Below are 24,321 nucleotides of genomic sequence, written 5' to 3'. Positions count from 1 at the left end.
AAACATGGCCAAAAACATTTTGTATGCACTTGCGGTGATAGCCTAGTAATGTGAATCGTGGACTGTAGCCTAACCAACGAAAGTAAAGGAGATTTGCACCAAATAAAGGCAGTATTGTGGGTTGTGTTTCTACATGTTAGCACAAAACTTAATTTCTGTCATAAACAAAGTAAGCTAAGCGTTTTCTCCATTGTCAACGTGAACTACCGATATCTAAGTGACATGTGGTTTTCATGCATAGGTTAACGTGACATGAGCCAGACTGTCTTTTAGTCTGAATCCTGTCCCTCTCAAGTCATGTTAAATGGTGTGATTAGCAACTAGAATTAACTGTTATATATATATATATATTGATATATTTTTATATTATGAATTGCTGCTGTAACACCATAATTTCCCTTTGGGGATGAATAAAGTAATCTATCTATCTATCTATCTATCTATCTATCTATCTATCTATCTGTGACTGAAGCATTGAAAGTAGCTAAGCCACTGCTCAGTCATCAGTATTAATTCTACTAGATTTATCTGCAGCCTTTGATACTGTTAACCATGACATTCTCCTTTCTACACTATCTGAACTGGGAATTTCTGGGAAAGCTCTTGACTGGTTTGAATCTTACCTTAAAGGGCATTCTTTCAGCGTGTCTTGGCAGGGACTGGTATCAAAGTCTCATGACCTCACCACAGGTGTGCCTCAGGGATCAATGTTAGGGCCCCTGCTTTTTTCTACACCACTTCCTTAGGTGAGACCATTCGCTCCCATGGATTTGACTATCATTGCTATGCTGACGACACTCAACTTTACCTATCTTTCCCACCTGAGGACTCTAGTGTTTCCCATCGGATTTCTGCATGCCTTAAGGATATTTCAGTCTAGATGAAATATCGGCACCTTCAGCTTAATCTCTCAAAAACTGAGCTTCTGGTGTTTCCAGCTAAAACAGCTATTCCCCAACAGATTAACATCCAGCTTGACTCATCTTCACTGACCCCAACTAGATCGGCACATAACTTGGGCGTCGTAATTGATGACCGACTTAATTTCTCTGAGCATGTAGCCTCAATTGCATTAGGAAGATCAAACCTCATCTGACACAAGTTTCCACACAACTTCTTGTTCAGGCATGGTTATCTCCCAGCTGGACTACTGTTAATTCACTGTTAGCTTGCCTACGTGCTTGTGTAGTAAGATCGTTACTGATTCGCCTGGTCTTCAATCAGCCAAAGAGGACACATGTAACTCCTCTCCTAGTTACTCTCCACTGGCTCCTTATAGTGGCCAGAATTAAATTTTGGGCTAGTTTGCTACCTTACCATGTATTCTTTCACACCAACAAACAACTGTGCGCACCAACGCAAATATGGACACTTCCTTTGTATCAGCAACCAATCGCAAAAGTTTAAAGGCGAGTCTAAGCTGAGAACAGAATCTCATTAGCTGTGTTTCAAGGCTGTTTTCTCAAAATGAGATCCCTCTCCCACTCTGAGCACGAAATCTCCACTTCAGAAGCACTTACATACACCAAACTTTCTAGTCTTATGCCTAACTATATTTAGAAGAGTTTTACAGAGGGATTTGTTGATATATTATTCCAAGCCTGGTTTATATGATGAATTTTTTTAGGCTATTGACAGCATATTCCGATTTACAGGATAACAAAAATAGATATCCATAAATCCCTCTGTAATTTGTTTCCCATCTAATATGTGAACACAATGAAAACAAATTAGTGCATATTTAATTTGACAATGCATCATTTGCATATGTAAACATTAAAGTGTAACTCGAAACACGAAAATGGACCCCAGGGTAATTTTCTGCATTAACCCTTTGCAGACTGCGCCGAACATTCCATTTTTTCATACTCGATGGCCTTATGGCACAAAAAGGCTTATTGTATGATTATGCTACATGACAGATACAACTTCCCAACCCAGTATCACAAGGATTTGTTGTGCCGTCACATTTGGTTAATCTATTCCCCGTGTGCTGGGGTTGGAGTACAGTGGGCATCGCTTTCAAATGACCACTTCAGTCGCGGATTACGTGGCATGAAGCTGAGTGAAGCTTTAGTACCACTGTGCGTCGCTCTGCCACTGTACATCGCTCTGCCTGCCGCCCCTTCTGAAAAAGCAGGAGGCTAAACATAATTGTTGCCGAGAGTAATCCCAGCCTACGAATTCAATAACAAAATAAATCATGCATAATTAAACATTAACTCGATTTAGGCTACTTGGGTATGGCTTAAGTCTTGACTACACGGTGGTAACGAAAATCAAAATCGAAATTTGCTGTCTACGTTATTGTCAGTGTTGGGGGTAACGCAACTACGCAAATCAAAACAGTGGTGTGATAATTGAGCCAGTAGAGAAATAACTGTTCAGAATTAATCTGTAGCCTTGGGTAGGCTTCTGCAGAAAACAATGTTGTTGCCGATTTAATACTATCTGGCAACATTTTTAACAGGCTACGCAATAGAAATAGAGGCTTAGACAACTATGACCCACGTTTTGGTTTCGTAAATTAATTTGCCCTACTTCTTGACTGCAATGTAGTCAATTGACTGCTTGACATGTCATTTTTATTTTTCTGTACAATAAACAAATACATCTGCTTTATGCCGCAGAATTACATTCATATTTGGCTGACTTCTGCAGACGCGCAAAAAAACACTGCCACTTCCCTCCACATATTCCACTGATCACACATCAGGGGTGCGTTTCCCAAAAGCTAACTACGCTAATGTCATGTGTGTTTTAACTCATTGACAAATAGCGTTCAGCATGATTCATGCCCAATTAATTCCCCCTGTTAAAGTGTTCGCCTTTGTAGTTTGGTTTCGTGATAAACGGCTTATGGCCAAATATGTGACTCGGCTAATGTTATAGGCTATAAAATATAAATATAAACCCGGAAAAAGTTGACAGGTAGGCTATGTTTCGGTCCCGGTGATTATTTATGAAATTGTACAAACGACAGCCTTTTCAAGGCATTTTAAGGAAGGTGTGGTAGCATGCAAGCTCCCAAATTGACCCAGTAGCCTACAGAAGGCATCAATAAATTGAAGGGGAGGGTCATGCGTTTTTTCATAATCACTTTGGAGGGTCATAGAAAAATTTCTTGCTGGCGAGGGAGGGTCACGTCTTTTTGGACTAATGCTCCCAAAACTCCTCCGGCAGCCCCTTAAATAAATAACGAACAGTCCCTAATGAAGTAAACTTGTGACCATCAAAAATTGTTTATCGCCTGATATCGCGTGATAACAGGATGTAACAGGAAGGCATTTGGCTCAGCAACGGAGGTTAATATGCTCTATATTGTGTCCAAATGATGTCCGTCTATCATCGTTGCACTCGGAGAAAACCAGAATGTTTCATTTGTCCTGCGTTTCTTCTACGACTGCAAACGGGACTCACTCGCAGTTAACCAAATATTTCTTTATTAGGGCAGCGCAGGCATATTTCTGGCTATTAAATTATTTCTAAACCTGTCTGCTAAAGTCTGTAGTGAAGTCTGTGTAGGGTTTTCCAGGCTCCATTTCTTTTTACGAGACACCCTGCTCACTTGAGAGATCTGCCAGTTGTTTGGGTTGTTGCAGCGTCGTTGCAGCGTCACTGAAAAAATACAAATTAAAGTTGCGTGATACAGCATGATCCCGCGCGCGGACTGCGAGGGAAGCTGGCCAAGTCGAAGCACTGCCCACTGTAGCTGGTAGGGGGACAGTTGGTAAGTGTTCTTAACAGTCTTTTGTAATAAACTCCGGGTTCGCCAACTACGTTGTTGGGGCTTCGTTTTATGTGTAGGGACCCTGAGCAAGCTACTGACGAGGTTTGATGCTGTTTTGAACAATATTACTGGTTAAAAAAATACTATTTGGGAAGCGTTTCGTTCATGTCCCTTAGCTAATCCACTGTTTGCGATTTGGGGCTATAGCGTATACCAGAACAAGCTCTGTAGTGATTGATCAACGAAAAATACAGTCTCCATGGCTTATTTGATGTGTTTTACATTTTTTACCCTATTCACCTGTAGTGTCTCGCCTTAAATTTAACTGTTGTATTGTTGTTATTTGTATGTCGCTTTGGACAAAAGTGTCTGCTAAATACCAATACCATAACCTTAAGTATTCACAGTATTTGTGCAATACTTTGTTGTGGCACCTTTGGCTGCAATTACAGCCTCAAGTCTTTTGGAATATGAAGCCACAAGCTTGGCACACCTAACCTGACTTTCGCCAGATGAATTTCGTTCCGCCTAGGTCCGCCTAGCTCCACTCACATCCATCTGGGATCGCTTCTGTTAAGAGTGATTTCAGCACCAGATTTTATGGTAGAGCCAATCAGGACGCAGGGCGGGAGTTTCATAGATGTGGCGTAGAAGCGACTGTGAGACTGTTCTCAGCGTCACGGGTTGGCTTTGATGTGAGTGGTTGAAGTAGCACGTCAATAGATGACGGACAAGTGGCTTATCCAATCATATGCAAGGATTTTTGATAAGGCCCAGCCTTCTGAAACACCACTCCAATGGATCGATCCCAGATGGATGAGCGGAGCTAGGCGGAACGAAATTCATCTGGCGAGTCAGGTTATGGCATACCTATCTTTGGCCCGTTTCGCCCATTCATCTTAACAGAACCTCTCGAGCTCCATCAGGTTGGATGGGAAGCATTGGTGCACAACCATTTTCAGATCCCTCCAGAGATGTTCAATGGATTTAAGTCTGGGCTCTGTCTGGGCCACTCTAGGACAGCGTTTTTCAAACTAAGGGCCGCGGACTGGTGACGTGGAGACTGGTCCGCGGAGCCGCAGAGTAAAATTGTGCTTCATATGATAATTTTCTGCGCAATTGATCAAGGAACCGCGGACTAACAGAAAAAGAAAAATGTTTCTGCAGTCAAGAGGAAATACTTGCTAATTTGGTGTCATCAAACAGACATACAATTAAGTGTGGTGGTATGAGCGTCATGGGTGTGCACTCCTGTGCAAGAGAAACCACTCATAACATTGGTAACAAAGCTCTGCTTCAACCGGTCGGAAGGCTACAAAGTAATGACATTTAATAGAACAACGTGGTATTTTTGCAACTTCCATAAAACACAGCAGAGACTGGAAAATTCACTGTTTAGCATTGAGTGTATAGTCAAATTTGAATATAACGTAGCCAAAAGCTATTGTAGCCTAATTTTTCGTCCTGTTAAAGATCTCCAGAGTAGTGATTTTTGCCTATCTGTTCCGCCGATTACCATACATAACTAGAAAATGTAATTCCGAGGAATTACCAGTGCATGAAAATGCAACAGTTGTGATGTAAAATATCATGTGTAGTTAAAATAGATAATGCAGAGATGGTTACTAAGGTGATGCTAGGATAGACATGGTGGTTGCAAAGCTTAATAAAAAATTAATAGTTTAAAAGTAGACAATTTAAAAGTTGAATGTAGATAAAGTGGTTGATAGTTTAATGCATGTTTATAGGCAAATAGTTTAATGGATGTTGATAGACAGATAGTTTAATGGCTGTGTATAGGTACATAGTTGCTGATAACTGACAGTTGGAATGGCTGAAGTAAAATTTTAAACTAATGTTACTAATTAGCTAACTATGCTAACAGTGTGTTAACAGTGTTATGAAAGTTAACTTAGCTACAAAGCTAACTATGCTGACAATGTGAACAAGCTAACTGTGCTAACAGTGTTACTCAGCTAACTTAGGCAATGTTTGCTAGCAGTTATGCTAACCATGCTAATTATGCTAATCATGTTACTTAGCTAATGTTTGCTAGAAGTAGTGAGAACTTATTTTGAAACAGTTGTGGGCAGAGGAAACAGTTCGAGAGTCATAGGAGTCATAGTTGATGATAACTTTTTAACTGCCAACTGTCAGTTGAGTAGTTTAAACGGTTAAATTATTTAATAGGGAATTATTGTAGTGCAGACTTTTATTTTTAAACAGTTGGACCTGTAGTCTCAAGAGAGCCAGATTGTATGCTTAAAGCCGGAGACAGAGTAGATAGTGTAAAACTTGAATGTAGATAGTGTAATGGATATTGATAGACAGAGAGTTTATTGGATGTTGATAGGCAGATTGTTTAATGGATGTTGATAGATAGTTTAATGGGTGGATGAGTAAATGGTTTGAAGATGGATGGATAAAAAGTTGGATGGAATGTGCCTTATATCCTTGTAGAATGGAGAGGCACAGAGACAGTTGGCCTAGTTGAGCAGAAAGCAGTTGATACAGGTGCAGTCAGCTTAATTGACTCTTTGAGGGGGCCCAGTTGAGCAGCTGGCCGTTGATACAGGTGCAAATCAATTTAATGATTTCATAGTGTGATGTCATTGTGCCAATGCAAAGTCTATGAGGAAAAATAAACTCGATTTTTGTTAAAGGAAAATTCTGGTATTTAGCACTTTGAGTCCCTTTTCTGGTTTGTTTTGGATGAACTAGAGTGGTGGACACCGAAATTTTGACGATTGGTCCCGTCTCGACTTTTCTGACTCGTTTTGAATCGCCTTTGACTAGTCAGAGTGGCTGCCTACAGGCATGCTCAAACATGTCCTAAAACAACCCTTAACGTTCGTTTTCAAAACTGTGCAACTCACTGAGTGGTTAGTGGTGTTCGTTGATTATTAAAATCAAATATATCGGCGCAATGTATGATTTCCAGCCGTCTTATTTGCTATTGTGGAACACCTTACAACCGCGTATAAACTTCCGCTCAATATTTGAGCCTGAAGCATATAGCGTGTTTCCATCCAACTTCCTAATGCGCATTTAATCTATTCGAATAAGAAATTCTGGTTGTAAACATGTGAAATGCGCATCAAAAATCCTAATGCGCATCTATATTTGATTCGCTAGAGGGGGGTGGATTAACTCTCAATGCGCATAAGGTATAATGCGAATAAAGTTAATGGAAGAGGTTTATTCGCATCATATGACGTAACCTTCAGAGAATCTCAGCAATCTCTGGCGCTTCCCTATAACATTAGGCAACTTGATGTGTTCTCTTGCTTGTTTCCGTAGAATAAAACAAACTGAATACACACATCGGTGCACAATTGTTTTGCTGACACTAAAGTTTTCGCCAAAAACTCGATCGGCACACATCGCAAGTTTATACAACTAGTGCAGTGCCCGTTCAAACATGCCATTCCTGTAGAAAACCTGTAGCCCGATTACATGCCCGCAGGTATGCCTGCTTTAACAATAGGATGATGGGGAAAAACATCATTCCAGCTAAGCATTTAAAGAGAAAGCCAACATGCTTCTTTTACCGACATATAACGATATATTTAGCTTTTTATATCCAAACAATGTCAAACTATGCACTGGACTTACTCATGCCAGTAGCAAGACACTACTCATGCCAGAAGCAAGACACCTGCCAAGTTTGAAATAAAACGGACCAACGACACGCAGACAGATAGACAGACGTTCCTGCAATAGATAGATGCGATGGCTTGTTTGTTGGGATAGGCATCCGACAACGAGTAGCCTACTCGGGGCAACAGCAGGTCTATCATTCGTCATAATTCTTCAAACCCTGACTTGTGAATCTAAAGGTCTCCACCCACTGTTGGTCAGTGAAGTAGAGCTATAATCAGGCCTTACAATTTAGGCCCGACAAGACCCGAGCCCCACAGAAATCAGCCCGATCCCTGACCGAGCCCGAGACTGACAGCTTTTTAAAAGCCCGAACCCGTTTACAGCCCGACATTATTCAAATGTCCGCACGCACGCAGCTCTTTTGCCTTTTGTCAAGAATGAGTAACATTTGACATCATTTATTCACGACTAACGTAGCCTAGGCCACTTGGAGGTTGGAACAAAGAAATAAAATAGCCATGTGCCTTTTACTAAGGAGTGGCTTCCCTCTGGCCACTCTACCATACAGGCCTGATTGGTGGAGTGCTGCAGCACTGTGGTGGAGTGCTGCAGCGTAGTCCTTCTGGAAGGTTCTCCTCTCTCTACAGACCATCGGGTTATTGGTCACCTCCCTAACTAAAGCCCTTCTCCCCCGATCACTGAGTTTAGAGGGACAGCTAGCTCTAGGAAGAGTCCTGGTGGTTCCAAACTTCTTCCATTTACGGATGATGAAGGCCCGGGCTTAATTTGAGCTGAAACATGTTCATGCACCTCAGACGTTGGATCTGGCACCTCCTGTGTCACTATGAAAAATGAATCGCCTAAATGCCTTGACGGCCCGCCACTTTAACCCTTTTCCATACGTGAGGTCATGGATTGTGAAAGGACATTGAACTGCACTGGACACGAGGTGTAGAGCAGGAGTCAGCAAGTAACTTTGGCCACAGGGCAGTATTTTTCATGGCCAATAGATGACGGGCCGCATGCACGATATATAGCCTAATAACGCAGCTCTGGTCGGAGAATGGATAAAACGAACTTGTGAAAAAAAAATGGTCTTGATTAACTTTTTTTTATCTCCCCTTTCAATATTGGTAATAGTAAATGCCCTAAATTAGGCTACAATAATTTTGGCAATGGACTTTTTAACACCGGGCCTGATGTAGCCTAAGCTATAACTTAACCTAGCCTATTGTAATTACTTCTTTGGAAGTAAAGTCTCTTACTTTTATTCTTAACTATATGTAACGGATGCCAGCTAGCTTAGCTGTGCTTGTGGAACGTTGGTAAACCTTACTCCCCGACGCCTCAAGAGTGCTGCTGGCAGGCTCAATTGTTAGCATGCTCGCCTCCCGATCCGAGGTGCTGCTGTTCGCGGGTTCAAGTCCGGGCGTGTGCAGGGCTGAATCGCGCAGGTTCAACACAACGCAGGTTACATATACTGCTCAAAAAAATTAAGGGAACACTTCAATCATACATTGGATCGGTACTCTGAAACTGTTTGGTTCTGAGCGCAAGTAAAACTTCTGAGGCGAGTGTTTTATTTTGGAAGAACTGTCAGACATTCTGTGAATGCAGTTTGAGAATGGAGAAAAGGGTGGAAGGTTTCAAAAAATGTGTTTTAAAAAATGTGTTTTAACTGTAAGTGTTCCCTTTATTTTTTTGAGCAGTATACTTGATTGACTAACCCTTTGACACTGACAATGTTACAATGTTTATTGTTTGCCTACAAGAAATATTAGTGCGCAGAGTGTGGTGAACTGGGAGAAAATGTCTTGGTCAAAAAGTCTAAAGAGGGAAGTTTTACTGCGAACGTAGAGCAATGGAATGGAAGAGTAATGGAAAGAAAACTTGGCATTTACCCAGTTTCACAAATGCAAAACCTGTGTACCTTCAAGGTGGCCTATCCGTTCCAGAAAGCGGCACAAAAGTGCAACATTGAAGCGCTGGCAGAGGGCTACGCACAAAGAAATCACAATTATTCCATGCTGTGTTTGTGTTGATTATTGATTATTGGGTGGTCTGGTCATTATTGCAATATAGCCTACACTGTAAAAAGTTTAAATAACCAGCAACTTGCTGTATTTCACTCCACAGTACACCTACTGTATATGAAATCACAGTACCTATGCCTGATACTGTAAATGCAAACTACAGTAGTACTACCAGTGCTGTAATGTATACAGTATTGAATTGTCTACCGTATTTTTAATCACAGTACTTATGGATCATACTGTAACTAAGTACAGTAGTAATACCAGTGCTGTAATATTATATACAGTAATTTTGGGAAATTCATATCCTGCTTTATCTACAGCCAGGATAAATTTGGCTAGGCCTAGGTATGGTTTAGCTACACAAACTTGCATAAATAACCATTGACAACTTGTTATCAGTTTGAAAAGCAAGTACATTTATTCACTTTTTTCCGTTTAGAAATTCTCGTGTGCTGCATCCCAACGTTAGACCAACGGTTGCAGTCAGCCTGATCCACCACCAGTAGCAGAGTGAAGCAGCACCTAGCAGAAATAGAAGAAAAAAAGATAAACAGTGTTAGATAACAATGTTCAACTGAAACTGAAGGCTACTTACAAGTTAAAGTTTAGAATAATCGTGTATATATATACTGTATGTTTTTTTGAGTTTACGGTCAAAATGCCAGGCTGAAGATGGTGTTAGCATAACTCAGTTTCGCAAGGTATATTTAACGTTAGCCAGCTGGGTGAGCTCATTGATGATGTTTGCTTGCAGCAACAGCCATTCGCGCTGTTCGTCCGAACAACGGTTAATGATAGTCAGATGTGACTTAAAGTTACCTTATATCAATATTGCTAAAGTTAGCCTATTAAACTCACAAAACCGTACATGATTACGAGGAGTTAACGTTACATAAGTTAGCTGGTAGCAGCTAAACCTCCACGTTAACGTTAACCAGCAGCACATCATCTTCAGCCTAACATTGTGACAGTAACATACTAGGCCTAGCACTACTAGCGAATGTTTTATATAAATTATATGAATATAATAAACTGTAACTTACTTAGGCCTAATATAAATGAGACTGCCATAACGTTAACGTAACATAAAACATTAACGTTAATGCCACCGTCATAGCAACAGCAACTATGATAGCTAGCCTAACTTTAGCTTCTACTTACTTAGTTGATCCAACAAGCATGGATGAGTTTGTAAGTTAGACAGTACAACGTACATAGACTGTACACATGCCCGAATTTAATGTAGTACAATTTCACAATGAAACATTAACGTTACATAAATAAATGCTTGCTTACCATTAAGGTGGAGCTGCGAACTTGACAGAGTGCCGAACACCGTTGGTCTGACTGACTGAACTGTTGCTCAAAAACGATCTCCCGCCGGACAGTTCAAACGTCGTCGCGCGGTGCACGTTTAAATTACCCCGTCAAAATTTCCCAGTAAACCATAAATCCATGACTTTTCAATATCTTTTCAAAATGATGATTTGGATGGAAAATCAACATAATATCAATGTCACCTTGCTATCGGGGAGCTTAACTTTGTATTTATGTGCAAAAAGAAAACAGAAAACCCCAACTGATTTTCCGCCATGTTTTTTCAAAATTTTCAAAAAGCTGACAAGTGAGGGAGGAGTCAGATTTATTATTGTGTTATGATTCGCAGCAAATTTTTTATTACTGTAGTTTGACCATTTTTGACCATAATTCATAGCGAAACCACAGCAACATACTGTATTCACAAATACAGTACACATTTTTCTCAAAAACAGCAGTGATGCTGTGAAAATCACAGAATCTTGTGACAGTGTATATATATATGGTTTAATTTCTATGTAAGTCCCACAGGTAGCCTGTTGCTGTTTGCATGTTCATGTTTGGCTAATTTAATAGTCTGATGGATAATTGCTGCTTGTGAAAACGATTGTTGCAGTGTATTTTTTTTTTTACACCCATGCAGTGCAGTGTTACATGTTCTGAAATTCATATAAGCATTTCCCTGATGTACACACACAGCATTTGTCTTAGTCAGAGAAGCTACGTAGGCGGTGTAAATTTTTTTTTGTTCCGTTACCTCCAACCCCCGTGTTGAGTCGCCGGATCCATCCCCCACCCCCCTCTGCGTTCCGGGACCTCCCACTTGACAAATTAAGCACTGATGGAGGCCACTGTGCTCATTGGGGCCTTTAAAGCAGCAGAAATGTTTTTGTACCCTTCCCCAGATCTGTGCCTCGAGACAATCCTGTCTTGAAGGTCTACAAACAATTCTTTTGACTTCAAGCTTGTTTTGTGGGCTGACATGCACTGTTAACTTTGGGACCTTACTGTATATAGACAGGTGTGTGCCTTTCCAAATCCAATCAACTGAATTTACCACAGGTGGACTCCAATTAGAAACATCTCAAGGATGATCAGTGGAAACCTGGTGGAATGCACCTGAGCTTTTTTTTAGCTTTTTTTGAGCTTGATCGCAAAGGCTGAGAATACTTATGTACTGTGATTTCTTCTCTTTCTTTTCTTTTTTTCTATAAATTTGCAAAAATCCTCAAACAAACTTTTTAGGTCGTCATTATTGGGTATTATGTGTAAAATTTTAAGGAAAAAAAATCAATTGAATCCATTTTGGAATTGAATCCATTTGGAATAAACAAAATGTGGAAAAAGTGACGCACTGAATACTTTCCCTATGCACTGTAAATACTCACACACACACACACTCATATCCATACATACATACCTCTGAACTTTTTTGGAGGGTTTTCAAGGTCCCCTCCTGCTGGTTCAACTACGCAGCGGTCATCTACAAGCCTGGAGAGTACATGCACACAAATGAATTGGGTCTCACCATTGGGTCACTTCAAATTATATCAGAGATGTTTCTTTACTTAAACATATGTAGCAGGGTTAATAGTGTTTCCCAGAGATTCCCCACAGTAACAATTTACTGAATTTTTATATTTTCTCCATCTTCCCACAGGTGTGTAAGGAGCAGGGTAAGCAGTTTAGCTTAGGTGTGGCATGAGGCTTATGCCCACACAATTGGACTTTAACTTGGGATGCCACCCTTCCCCCAGTCTCTTTCTGGTATGGTGCAACAGGAGAACATCAATGCATGTGTGAGCAAGCAATAAATTCAGTGAGACTTGCATTAAGTCATTATGTCAAGTAATTTTATTTCAACAAACACCATGGAAAACAAACACAGGTGTCTCTAAAGCTTGTGCATACACCCCAGACTGATTGTGCACAAACACGTTATGACTGCATGACACAGACGCACATTAGGCTATCGCTAGACCGACTGCTGTCTACCAACCAAAATGTCGAAACAGACATCCCTTGGGCAGTTTTTCCAAGACAAATGTAAATGATGAAACTCCTTTAACATCAGCCAAGGCCAGCAAGCACCAAGCTAAAGAGGAGTTAGCAACTGAGTCCTTGAGTCCTCAAAAAAACTCAAAAAGGTTTTCAATAAAAAAAATGGCAAGAAAAATACAAAAGGTGGATGGTGTCGATAAAATGTTCTGCACCATCTTTAAGACAGCTGGTAAAAGGAATGGTTTCACTAAAGGGTCCATCAATTTGAAAAACATACTGTAGTCAGTCATCTACAGCTGGGGAAATAAGTATTGAACACGTCAACATTTTTTTCAGTAAGTATACTTCGAATGAGGCCATTTGCATGAAATTGTCACCAGACATTAGTATTAACTCAGTAAATCCACCCATATGACAAAATCCAAACATTAATGTCCATAAGTAGAGTTATGTGTAATAAAGTGGAATGACACAGGAAAAAGGTATTGAACACGCCTACTGAAATTTCTCAAATACTTTGTGGAAAAGCCTTTATTTGTAATGACAGCTTCAAGGCATTTCCTGTATGACGAAACTAATCAGTCGCAGTATTCAGGTGTGATTTTGGCCCATGCTTTTAAACAGAGTCTTTTAAAGCAACACCAAAGAACTTTTCCTCTGTCGCATGCACTATTTGTTTATCCAGCACCAGCTTTGCCAATAACAATGTCCACAGACAAGGTATAATGTGTTGCATGATTTTATGAAAGTACGATGTATTGCGACATCGGATGCAAGTCAAATTTGTAGTTTTTCATGTCTCATTCCATCGAACTAAAGAACCGCTACCCGATCCGGCAAACTTACATAGTGCGGTTATAGCCGATAGAGGGCCGCGAAGCAAATGCAAAAAGTGCCGTTCACCCTGTTACGAGTTGATGAACCACTGAAACGATTTTGGAAACATTATTTTAAGGTACAAAAAACTCTTTGGTGTTGCTTTAATATTGAAGATTCTTGTGAATCCTGATCTTTAGTTAACTTCCAAAACTGTTCAATTGGATTCAAGTTCAGAGCCTTGATTTCCTTTCTCTGAAACTAATTGAGTTTCATTTGCTGAATGCTTTGGATCATTGTCCTGCTGGAAGGTCTAGCCATGTCTCATCCTCATCATCCTGGTGGATGGCAAGATTCTCCCAGTACAAAATGACTCCATTCATCATTCCTTCAACTGTATGAAGTCTGCCAGTACCATGAGATGAAAAAGCACGTTGTGTCCGCGACACAATCTCAGCAACCCAAAAATAGATCAGCCTTACCGGTTTCCAACGCGGCAACGATCGCATTAGGTCCTTTGTCGTCCGTTAAAACGGTGTGGCTTTTAGCTATTTCCACAATTAGCTTTATGTTCCAGTCGGCCGATATCTCAGGTCTCGCCTAGACTCCCCGAACATTTTTCACCCTTCTTTCCTCTTCTCGTACCCCATTTAAAGTCATTCAAAAGTTCCCGCATCTGCTGATAGGTGCGTCAGCTGACGCGTTAGACAATCAAGCTGACGGGTTTGACAGCCAACTAATAGGTACGTCAGCTGCATTAGATAATCAGCTGACGGGTATGACAGCCAGCTGATAAGTGCGTCATCTGACCGGTTAGACAATCAGTTGACAGGTTTGGCAGACCCCCACCCCATTTAACCAAAGAAAACAGCCCCACACCATGATGCCTCCACCTCCAAACCTCACTGTTGGTATGGTATTTTCAGGGTGATGCACAGTGCCATTTCTCCTCCAAATATGGTGTGTAGTATGACATCCAAAAAGTTCAATTTTGCTCTCGCCTGACCAGAATACCTTCTATCAGTATTTCATAGGCTTGTCCAAATGTTGTGTAGCAAACTTTCAATGAGCTTCGACATGTCGAAGTCATGAGTCATGCAGGGTGAATGTGCATAGAGGCCATGGCGGTGGAGTGCATCACCTATAATTTTCTTGTAATTGTACCTGCTGCCTCCGAGTCTTTCTGGAGCTTTCTCCGAGTGGTCCCTGGCTCTTGGGCTACTCTTCTGACTATCCTTCTGACTTTCTGGTCAGAAATCTTGCGAGGAGATCCTGTGCATGGCCGGTTAATAATGCAGTGATCCACCTGCAGATAATGGCTCCAATACTGCTTACTGGATGATTCTGAAGTTTTGAAATGCATCTGTAACCAGTTCCATTGAATGTTTTGCAACAATAAGGTTGCGAAGGTCTTGGGAGAGCTCTTTGCTTTTACCCATCATGAAATGTTTCTTGTGTGACACCTTGGTAACGAAAAACCTTTTTATAGCCCATTAATATGTACTAACCCAGCTTATATTAATTTGCACAGATAGGAGGGATAATTACTTATTAACTACTTATAGATTCCAGCTTGTTCCTCGTCTTTGTGTACTGCTTTTTCTTAGCGTGTTCAATACTTTTTCCCTGTGCCATTCCACTTTTTTACTCATAACTCTACTTATGGACATTAATGTTTTGATTTTTTTTATATGTGTGGATTACCTAAGTTAAATTCTAATGTCTGGTGAAAAATGCATGTGAATAACCTCACTGGAAGTATTACTTACTGGAAAATGTTGACGTGTTCAATACTTATTTTCCCCGCTGTAAGTACATACCTGCAATTACTTTGACCAGGCAGAAAAAATCCATGAGGCGGCACTGTGACATCGCCACTAAATCTAGAAATAACGTGTGAATATCGCAGTTGAAAGTGGTGGCTACACATGATCTCCCATGACATTAGTTTTTTGGGTTGACAGATTTATAGAATTCATTGAATTCTGATTTTGAAAGTGACGCAAATTTATACTAACATAATGTGTCTGTAAATGGAATCGCACTGTAGAAAACTCTGACTGAAGAGCTAAATGACATACTGAAGAAGTCACTAAAGTGCTCTAATAATTGATGAATCTGTGAACATTAAAGTAACAAAAAGTTGATACTGTACAAAATTGGAAAACAAGACCTTTTTGGAAGTTTCCTTAGTAATTATGACCTTAACTCAGGGACAGCGCAGTGGATTTACAATAAGGTGGTGGATGCTCTTAAGGAGTGTGGTTTAGATATCAGCAAAGTGACAGGTCTGGGATCTGACGGAACCAGTGTCATGATGGGTGTGCACTCTGGAATGCGCTTCCTCTTGAGAAGGGAGAGTGTATTTTCTATTCAAGTGCACTGTGTTGCCTATCAGGTAGTACTGATGTAGTGAAAGCAGACAGATTCAAAAATATGGATTATTTGCCCTGGCCTTTACCCCCTCAGACGTCCTGCCAGTCATGAACAAATTAAATCTGTTTCCAGAGGGAAGATGTTAATTTAGGTAAGTGATCCTACTGTAGAGACCTTTGTCAAATTGGCGTGGCTCCTTTAAGAACGTAGAGTGAGCGGCCACCTAGCAAGAGGAAAAGAGAGAAGATGCTTCTGCCACCTACTGATTGCTGCCAAAGCAGATTTAGTGACTTGTGCATTGTCTAACTATTGGCCATTAAATAAAGTGGTGATTTCTCACACACTATGTCTTGCATCTGCCTGTTGCTCATGACTTTGGCTACAGTAGAAGTGAATTGGGCGTTGACTTTGGTCTTGGAGCATAATGATCCAACTAACGTGATGATCTGGACTGAAATAAAGGCAGGGAAGGTAACATTTCTCAGTATAAATGTGTGCTAACAAAACACTATGCAAATCAGATTTATCTACTGAAACGGAAACTCCACGGAGTTTGTTTTTTATGCTAGGCTACTTATCCCTAACTAGCGCGAAGTACAGAGCTACAGTACATTAACACACAAGCGACGCACGACAACAACTAGGCTACACTTAACTAAGTGTTAAGTTTAGCTGAGCTATAGTTTAAACAGAAAACAGAAAAAAGTGCTAGAGCATTAGCTGCATAGATTCAAAAGCAGATACATGAATCTAGCTAGTTGTATGTTTTTCAAGTGTGAAGAACTGAAGTGGCAAGACTGAAATAAGCGTCGCGAGTAGGCTTCACGAAAACGTAGCAGCTACAATGATTTAGGGGAAACTGTAAGTATCGGTGGGTGGTATTGGGGAATTTTTACGAGTACCGAGTCGTATTGGCCCAGTATCGGCCCCATCCCCGATGCCAGTATCGACAGGGGCCCTGGCCCCATCTGAAATCGAATTGGCCCCTGAATGGCCCCTGTACCATCAATCATCAGTGTCAAACTTGTTGAGAATGACGGACAGAGATGCAATTCCATTCTCAAACAACTGTGGCAGTAATACACCTTTTGAAGCTTGAAAGCTAACTGGGGAGGACTAGTGGTGTCAATGCTCTCTCGGAATCGACTAAGGAAACAGCAGTATGTAGAGAACCATAGCTTTGCGCCCACGCACTGACAGGGGTATCCAGGAGACATATTTTAGGAGGATCCCGAAGGTGAGATACTGAGGAAAGGCAATTGTCTTGTTTTGCCTGCCTGTGTCCGGAACATCAGCTGATTCAAGGTTCCCAACAGACAGTAGCCTTACTGCGGCTATCAAGAAACAGTTGATGCTCAGGATGAGCTATAATTTTGACATTGTTCATATATATAGACCATTTCTTTTTAATTAAAAGTTCAAATTCATGTTGGATGCGGTTTATTTTCTTATCCTTAGTGTTGCTCCATTAGAGTATGCAGCCTATTAGATAAATAGTCATTTCAATTGGGAAAAAAGGTTGACGACATAATGTTTAATTCCTCCATCATGGTCCGGATGAATGAAACATCAGGCATAGGGGACAAAATAAACATACGGTTTAAGTGAAACATCAAGTTTTAACCTATGTAAACATCCTACAACTTCAATATTTTACAACATATCCTAAAACGCACCCCAGGGCGGCATCTTGCCAAGGGCAGCACAAGCGCTCGCAAAAAAGTGAATATTTTTTAGCTTTAATTTGCGCTACTCAGTTTTCTATCACTCATTTGCACGTCAAGTCAATCCTATGTCACTGTGTGGGGAGTGGGCACCCTATTCACTTTGCAGGCGCTGTGTGCTTGCTGCTGAGAAAGTCTCACACATTGAAGATGAAATGGGGAAGGAGGCGGGGTGGCCGGGGCATCGGACATGAAACTATGTCAAATGCGGCTTTCGTGCAACAGGCAGCTATGAGCGGTAATGTGCCGTTAACCTTCGCAAAATAACGATTTTTGTATGAAGAACAGGACCTTCGATATGACTACAAGATTGAGTGCAACATAAAACAATGACCATTTGAATTTTAGAATCCTTATTACTGCCAACATGTTACATTAATGAGTCCCTCTGTGTGCTTGTAGCCTACTTCCTGGGGAGTGGCTTCGCAGGTCACCGAAAAGCAGTGAAGGGCAGGGAATTTTGGGAGTTGTTGGCTTTCATCGACATGAGCCAAAAATACATTTTTTAGCTTTTTCTCAGTCAAGAAGGCACTGATTTCACATTTTTTACTACATAAATGACCCAATTTAAATACATACTGTATTCATCTTTCCAGCATGTGAAATGCATAAATAGTAATATAATTGACTTTAAAATCGAAAATTAAATCAAATCGAGGATTTGGAGAATCGTGACACCCCTAATGGGGCAGCCGTGGCCTACTGGTTAGCGCTTTGGTTGCCGGTTCGAACACCGACCAATTGGCACGGCTGAAGTGCCCTTGAGCAAGGCACCTAACCCCTCACTGCTCCCCGAGGGCCGCTGTTGCAGGCAGCTCACTGTTGTTGCAGGCACTGTGTGCTGAGTGTGTTTCACTAATTCACGGATTGGGATAAATGCAGAGACCAAATTTCCCTCACGGGATCAAAAGAGTATATATACTTATACTAATAAAGAACATACTGAATTGACGGTTGAGTAATACGTTCTTAACTGTCGGATGCACCCTCAGTCTGACACACCCACCACTACTGTAGCTTAGCATAGTTCATTGAGGCGGTCATAACCAACTTGTCTTTGTCAAAAGTGACAAAAAACTCCAACATATTACTCCTATTTACATGTTTTTACTAGTAATTACAATGGGGGGAATTCTCCCATTTGCGTGTAAATCGTGTGTAAGTTTTTTTTTTTTTTTACGCACTTCAGATACACACCTGTGTTACATGTATTCTCCCATTCCCGCGTCTGTCACACCCACAGTGCGCAAATTCGAAATCAAGGTGGCCTTATGAGAGGCGTGATCTACACTGCGTTCCAAATTATTATGCAAATTACATTTTTCTCAGATGTTCCTAAATAGTTGATGCATATGACAGTCAGTATAATTTTCAAGTCATCAACCGTTAAGAGTATAATTTAAATTTTATTTTGTTTTATTTAACAAACCTCCCAATGATCAAAAATATAAAAAAAAACTCAAAATGCCCTGTTCCAAATTATTATGCAGAGTTTCAAGACATGTTATAGGTTGTGAAGAACTAAAATAGTCATTTGTTGAATTTGCAGCATTAGGTGGTCATATAAATTAAATCACAAGTTATTTCAATCAAAAACATCTTAACAGGCCAAGTTACATGTTAACATAAGACCACTTCATTGATATCACCTTCACAATTCTTGCATCCATTGTGAGTTCTTGGAGAGTTTCTGCTTTAACGTCATTGCAGCCTCCCAGAGCTGCTGCTTGGATGTGAACTGCCTCCCACCCTCATAAATCTTTTGCTTGATGATGCTCCATGCATTTGAGTATAGAACACATTAAATTAATGCATGTTGGTTTAATAAACCGTGCAGACATAGGCTACTGTATATATTTTCAATACTCCTGATTCCTGATATCCCAGTGGTGGACATGCGCCATCACATCTGGCCCTCTGACAGTGACAAGAAAATTGTGTGGCCCTCTCCATCATCAAAGTTGCCCATCCCTGCTCCAAAGGTTCTCAATAGGGTTGAGGTCAGGGGAAGATGGGGGCCACACCATGAGTTTCTCTCCTTTTATGCCCATAGCAGCCAATGGCCCAGAGGTATTCTTTGCAGCATGAGATGGTGCATTGTCATGCATAAAGATGATTTTGCTACGAAAGGCACAGCTCTTCTTTTTGTACCACGGAAGAAAGTGGTCAGTCAGAAACTCTACATACTTTGCCAAGGTCATTCACACACAGTCAGGGACCCTAAAGGGGCCTACCAGCTCTCTCCCCATGATTCCGGCCCAAAACATGACTCCGCCACCTTCTTGCTGACGTCTCAGCCTTGTTGGGACATGGTGGCCATTCACCAACCATCCATTACTCCATCCATCTGGACCATCTAGGGTTGCACGGCACTCATCCGTAAACAAATCTGTTTGAAAATTAATCTTCATGTATTCCTGAACCCACTGCAACCGTTTCTGCTTGTCAGCATTGTTTAGGGATGGCCGAAGAGTAGGTTTATGCTCACTTGCAAAATTGTAGCAGCTGCTCTCTTAATCCTATGAATTTGTCTGGCAGAAACCTTCCTTATTATGCCTTGTCTGCACAAACCCGCCTGTGCTCTGAATCAACAACAAATTTCTTCACATTTCGATGATCATGCATACGTTTACGGGAAATATCTAATGTTTTCATACCTTGTTCAAACATTTAAATCCAGAAAGAACACAAACCAGTCTTTGATTTTGAAAACGTAAGCATGGTGAACTGAATAGCGAAGGCCTACAGTAAAATGGCATCATCACATAGTCTAACAAAAAAATAACTTCACAAAATTTCACTTTTGCTTTTAGGTTTGTTTATAAAGAGTCAAGACGTGCTTGAGCTGTGTAAATCCATAATTTAAAAACTTGTTGCAATGGCAGCTGCTTCTCATAATATCAATTTATCTATGCTAACGAAGCTTTTGACTGACACCTGCAGTTTCGAATACAGTAGAGAGACTGGGATAACAATATCAGCCTCTATTAGAAATTAATCAAGAGACAGGCGCATATAAACGCTGCTCGAAAATAGGCCAGACGTCTGTGCAAATGTATGAATGACTTTGGTCAAATTGGAGAGAAATGGACAGATTCAAACGAAGTAGGCTCTGGGATTATGACTTCAAGTCAAGTTAAAACTGAAGATGCACAGTTGGTAAGCTCCAATATCCAAAGTGGGTGATTATAACAGGGTTTTCACTATTTAACAATGTAGCCTCATGGATAAGGTAATGTTGGGAAATATGCCACTGTGTGACTGCAATGGGGGGAAACATGAGGCTGTATCAGCATATTAAGCAACACATTTGATACTGTTGATTCATTGTGCTTACTGCAGGTTTTTGTCCCATAACTGCATTTATTTTTTGTTTAAGGGTGTTAGTAACAAAAATATATCCACCGTCAAGTTTGGCAGAATAAAACAGTAAAAGTCAGTGAATACACCAGCCTATAGCCCAACATGTTTTGTTTGGCAATGCAAATTGATTTTTTTATTTACATACCACATTCCATAAAGAGGCAATTCAATGTGCTTTACCTAAACAGAATCAAAGAATAGTAAATGACAGCAAATAAACTGCCATAGGAAGTTGCTGTACACTAGCTCTCACAAGACACTTGGCCCTATACTGTGACACTGCAATGTAGTCTATTTAGGTAGCCTACCTATTTTTGTAAGGCTACCTGTTCTAACGGAGTCTTTCAGAAGGCATTGGTTTTAGCTTTTTAGGCGAGGATATAGGAGGCTACCAAAATCTGAAACATTAAACCTATGCGTGCTCGGCTTTATGTTTAGCAACAGTAGGCCTATGACCTATATTTAACAGCAACACCATAGCATCCCAGATAAGAGGCTGGCGGACCACTGTCGGTCCATTGGGGGCACGGCGGTCCGCTGGCATTTTGCTCATCTTTTCTCTGGCCGGTTGCAGACAAATTGCCCAATATGTTGCCACTAAAATTGTTTTCATTTGTTCAGTTATACTCCATATATCATTTTATTACCTTTTCTTAATATTCATCATGACAAGTTAAATTTAAAGAGATGGTGGTCCAACGGCGGACCACAGGTGGCACGCCATCGGCGGCATAGCCTAGCACCAGCGGTCCGCTATCTGCCAATCTGATTTTGCTATCTGGGATTAAGCCTTTTAAAGACACTGGGCAAATTTTAGGCTAATTCATTCAATGCATTCAACATGTCAGCTGGTTCACGCGATGCATAATTGACCTGTTGGTAGGCGTGAATTCTTTTTACCTAGTGTAGCCTAATAGTTTGGCTGGCAGGTATGGCATGTTTTAACGACCCTATAAATTGTGCCATAGTCGAATTCCTATTAAATTACCGGGAATGTCAATATTCCCTTTTGGTTGGTTACAGAGCCTAGCTACCTGCTTGAACCCACCCAACACACTACGGCTTCAAAATAGTTCAAATAAATCACCTCAAACTCAATAACAAAAGGTAGACTAAAGACACTTACCCAAGCGTACTTATGAATCCATTCACTGTACCCTCCGCATACAGGGAAACAATATCCCCGATATGTAAAAAACTTGACATTGAATCAGACATTTTCAGTGTCTCTGAAAACTCTGGAAAGCAGTCGAAGAAAGCAATGTCATTGTCCGTACAGTCTGGAGCCTACCATCACCAGTAGCCTTATCTTCCTGGAGCCAGAGTTGCCCCGAATTTACATAAACATGAGCATGTAAATGTTCTCAACTGCTCGGTTTTTCAAACAGAGACTTACATCATAGGCAATTTAAATACTCAAATAATCTGCCTTTGCTGATGCGGTTTAATTGAACAGGATCTGCTCAGGTTACTTATGCATAGGAAACTTCACACGTGCTGCCACAAACCAGGAAGTTTAGGCCTATTACAGCAGTGACTACTCGAGAGCAAGATGACTGGTATGATGTTGATTTTCTATCAATGGCATTCAATCAATCAATTCCATCAATCAGTGGCAATCAGGCATTGAATCAGCATTAGTCTACAATACAGAAAAAAACGACATTGATGACAGTGATATTGAAACAGCATTCCCTTAGGAAAAAGTACTATAATCTTATAGTATTTTGGGACAACATATTATAGTAATCTTATAGGAATACTTACTAGGAATACTAGTAATTTGGGACATACTAAAAGTAGCTTACTATAAGAACTACTCTAGAAATACTATAGCAGCTCTAGGATGTTCTAGAGGTATTACAGAACATAACATACTTCTGTGATGTTCTGTAATAGGCTACCTCTATAATATTGTATAGCTGCCCACGACACACACATAAAAAAATTATAGCCTATCATTTAGTATCAAAAGTAAACAATACTACTAATTTGATGCTGTTTAACAAATGTATAAATTGTGCACTGTCGCTTTAAGAACAATTCACGTTTATTTCTCAATGATCTTCTGCCTGCTCCGCTATGGCTAGTGCTGTACCTATGGCTGTGCCCTCTCATAGTTTTTAAATGGTCAGTAGTGGGAACTACTGTTGCCTTCATGATTTCCTTTTAAAAGTTTCTTATAAGAATGATATATCAATTATCAACAATGACAAGCCAGCTGGAACCGCTCTCTCTGGATCGCATACCATTCACGTTAGATCTGCTGCATAGGAGATAACTAAGAGTAAGCCAATCATCTCTATGATGAAAACACTTTGAAAACATTCTCTAAGGAGAGTGAAAAGCAGTTTGCAGTAAAGCTAACCAACATCGTCTCTATCACAGGAAAAAAATAGCAAGCAGCCTGATAACCAAATTAAATACTCGGCGGGCCGGATGAAAGTGCTTGGCGGGCTGGATCCAGCCCACGGGCCGCAGTTGGCCCACCCCTGACTGAGATTCGGGAGCAGGGACACAGACCAAGAACATACTACACACTAGGGAAGTCAAAGACACTCATACATTACACACACAGGGGTGGACGCAGCCACACCAACACGAAGGGTCACACACGAGGTAGAACTAAAAGGGGAATCATGCTACACTAAAACACGTACATAAACAGTAAATAAAGACAAACACACACAAAACAACCCCAAAGTTTTCCCCGAATCCCCCAGCATGCAACAGTGAGGAGCCGTAACACACAGTCCGAGGCACCGACGTTACACAGCCCCCTCGCGAGCCATTGCCGTCCTCGGCAATCGCCTCTCCTTCAGCTGCAGGCAAACGTTGGTGCGGCACTCTGCCACCCAGTACAACTGTCCAAGGTACCGCCTACACACATGGGGTGCACACCGCAGGAGCTCACTCGCCAACTAGGGGAACCACAACTGCAGTCCAGTGCGGGCGTGCCAGCAGTCACATGGCAGTCGCCGCTCATCCCCAGCTCCTCTCAGCGACCTCAGGTCGCCACTTCGCTCCGCCATTTCACCGACCAGGACAGGCAGGCACCAGCTCCGCTGCAGCCGGACACGCTGAGCTCTCAGGCCGTCAGCTACCGGTTGCGGTCACGCTGCCTCCTCGCAGAGCTGTCCTCCACCGCTCCACTCCATCACAGCCGCGGCGACGGCTCGACCCCTATACCGGGCCATGCTATCGGACTCCAAACAACAAACTTTTTTTTTTTTTGAAACAGGCGCCGTCCAACAGGCCAACTGGAACATGTGCCTATTCCGCATGGTGCCTCCCACACGAACCCAAAGGAAAAGAATAACAGTCACTCAGAGGGCGCCCACCCTCTTCCCCACCG

At 41.2% G+C, this 24,321-nt stretch overlaps 1 protein-coding gene across 3 annotated transcripts in view; it reads right to left on the bottom strand.

Annotated features, from left to right (window-relative positions):
* itpr3 (inositol 1,4,5-trisphosphate receptor, type 3) overlaps positions 1-22,504 on the bottom strand; it is a 191,701-nt gene extending 169,197 nt beyond the window's left edge. The window contains exons 1-3 of one of the 3 annotated variants that reach the window (XM_042098198.1): positions 22,363-22,504; positions 22,093-22,204; positions 12,107-12,177 (exon numbers count right to left, since the gene is read on the bottom strand). In XM_042098198.1, coding sequence (XP_041954132.1) covers positions 12,107-12,177; positions 22,093-22,184 — 163 coding nt within the window. In that variant the 5' untranslated portion in view covers positions 22,185-22,204; positions 22,363-22,504. Of the gene's footprint in view, positions 1-12,106; positions 12,178-22,092 lie in introns of all 3 variants that reach the window. The other 2 variants (XM_042098197.1, XM_042098199.1) reach the window with 2 other exon arrangements.
* Positions 22,505-24,321: the final 1,817 nt, after the last annotated feature.

The sequence above is a fragment of the Alosa sapidissima genome, chromosome 7 (genome assembly GCF_018492685.1).
Source record: "Alosa sapidissima isolate fAloSap1 chromosome 7, fAloSap1.pri, whole genome shotgun sequence".
In the NCBI taxonomy this organism is placed as follows: domain Eukaryota; kingdom Metazoa; phylum Chordata; class Actinopteri; order Clupeiformes; family Clupeidae; genus Alosa; species Alosa sapidissima.
Note: the sequence above shows the minus strand (reverse complement) of the source record. Positions and strands in the feature narration are given on the sequence as shown.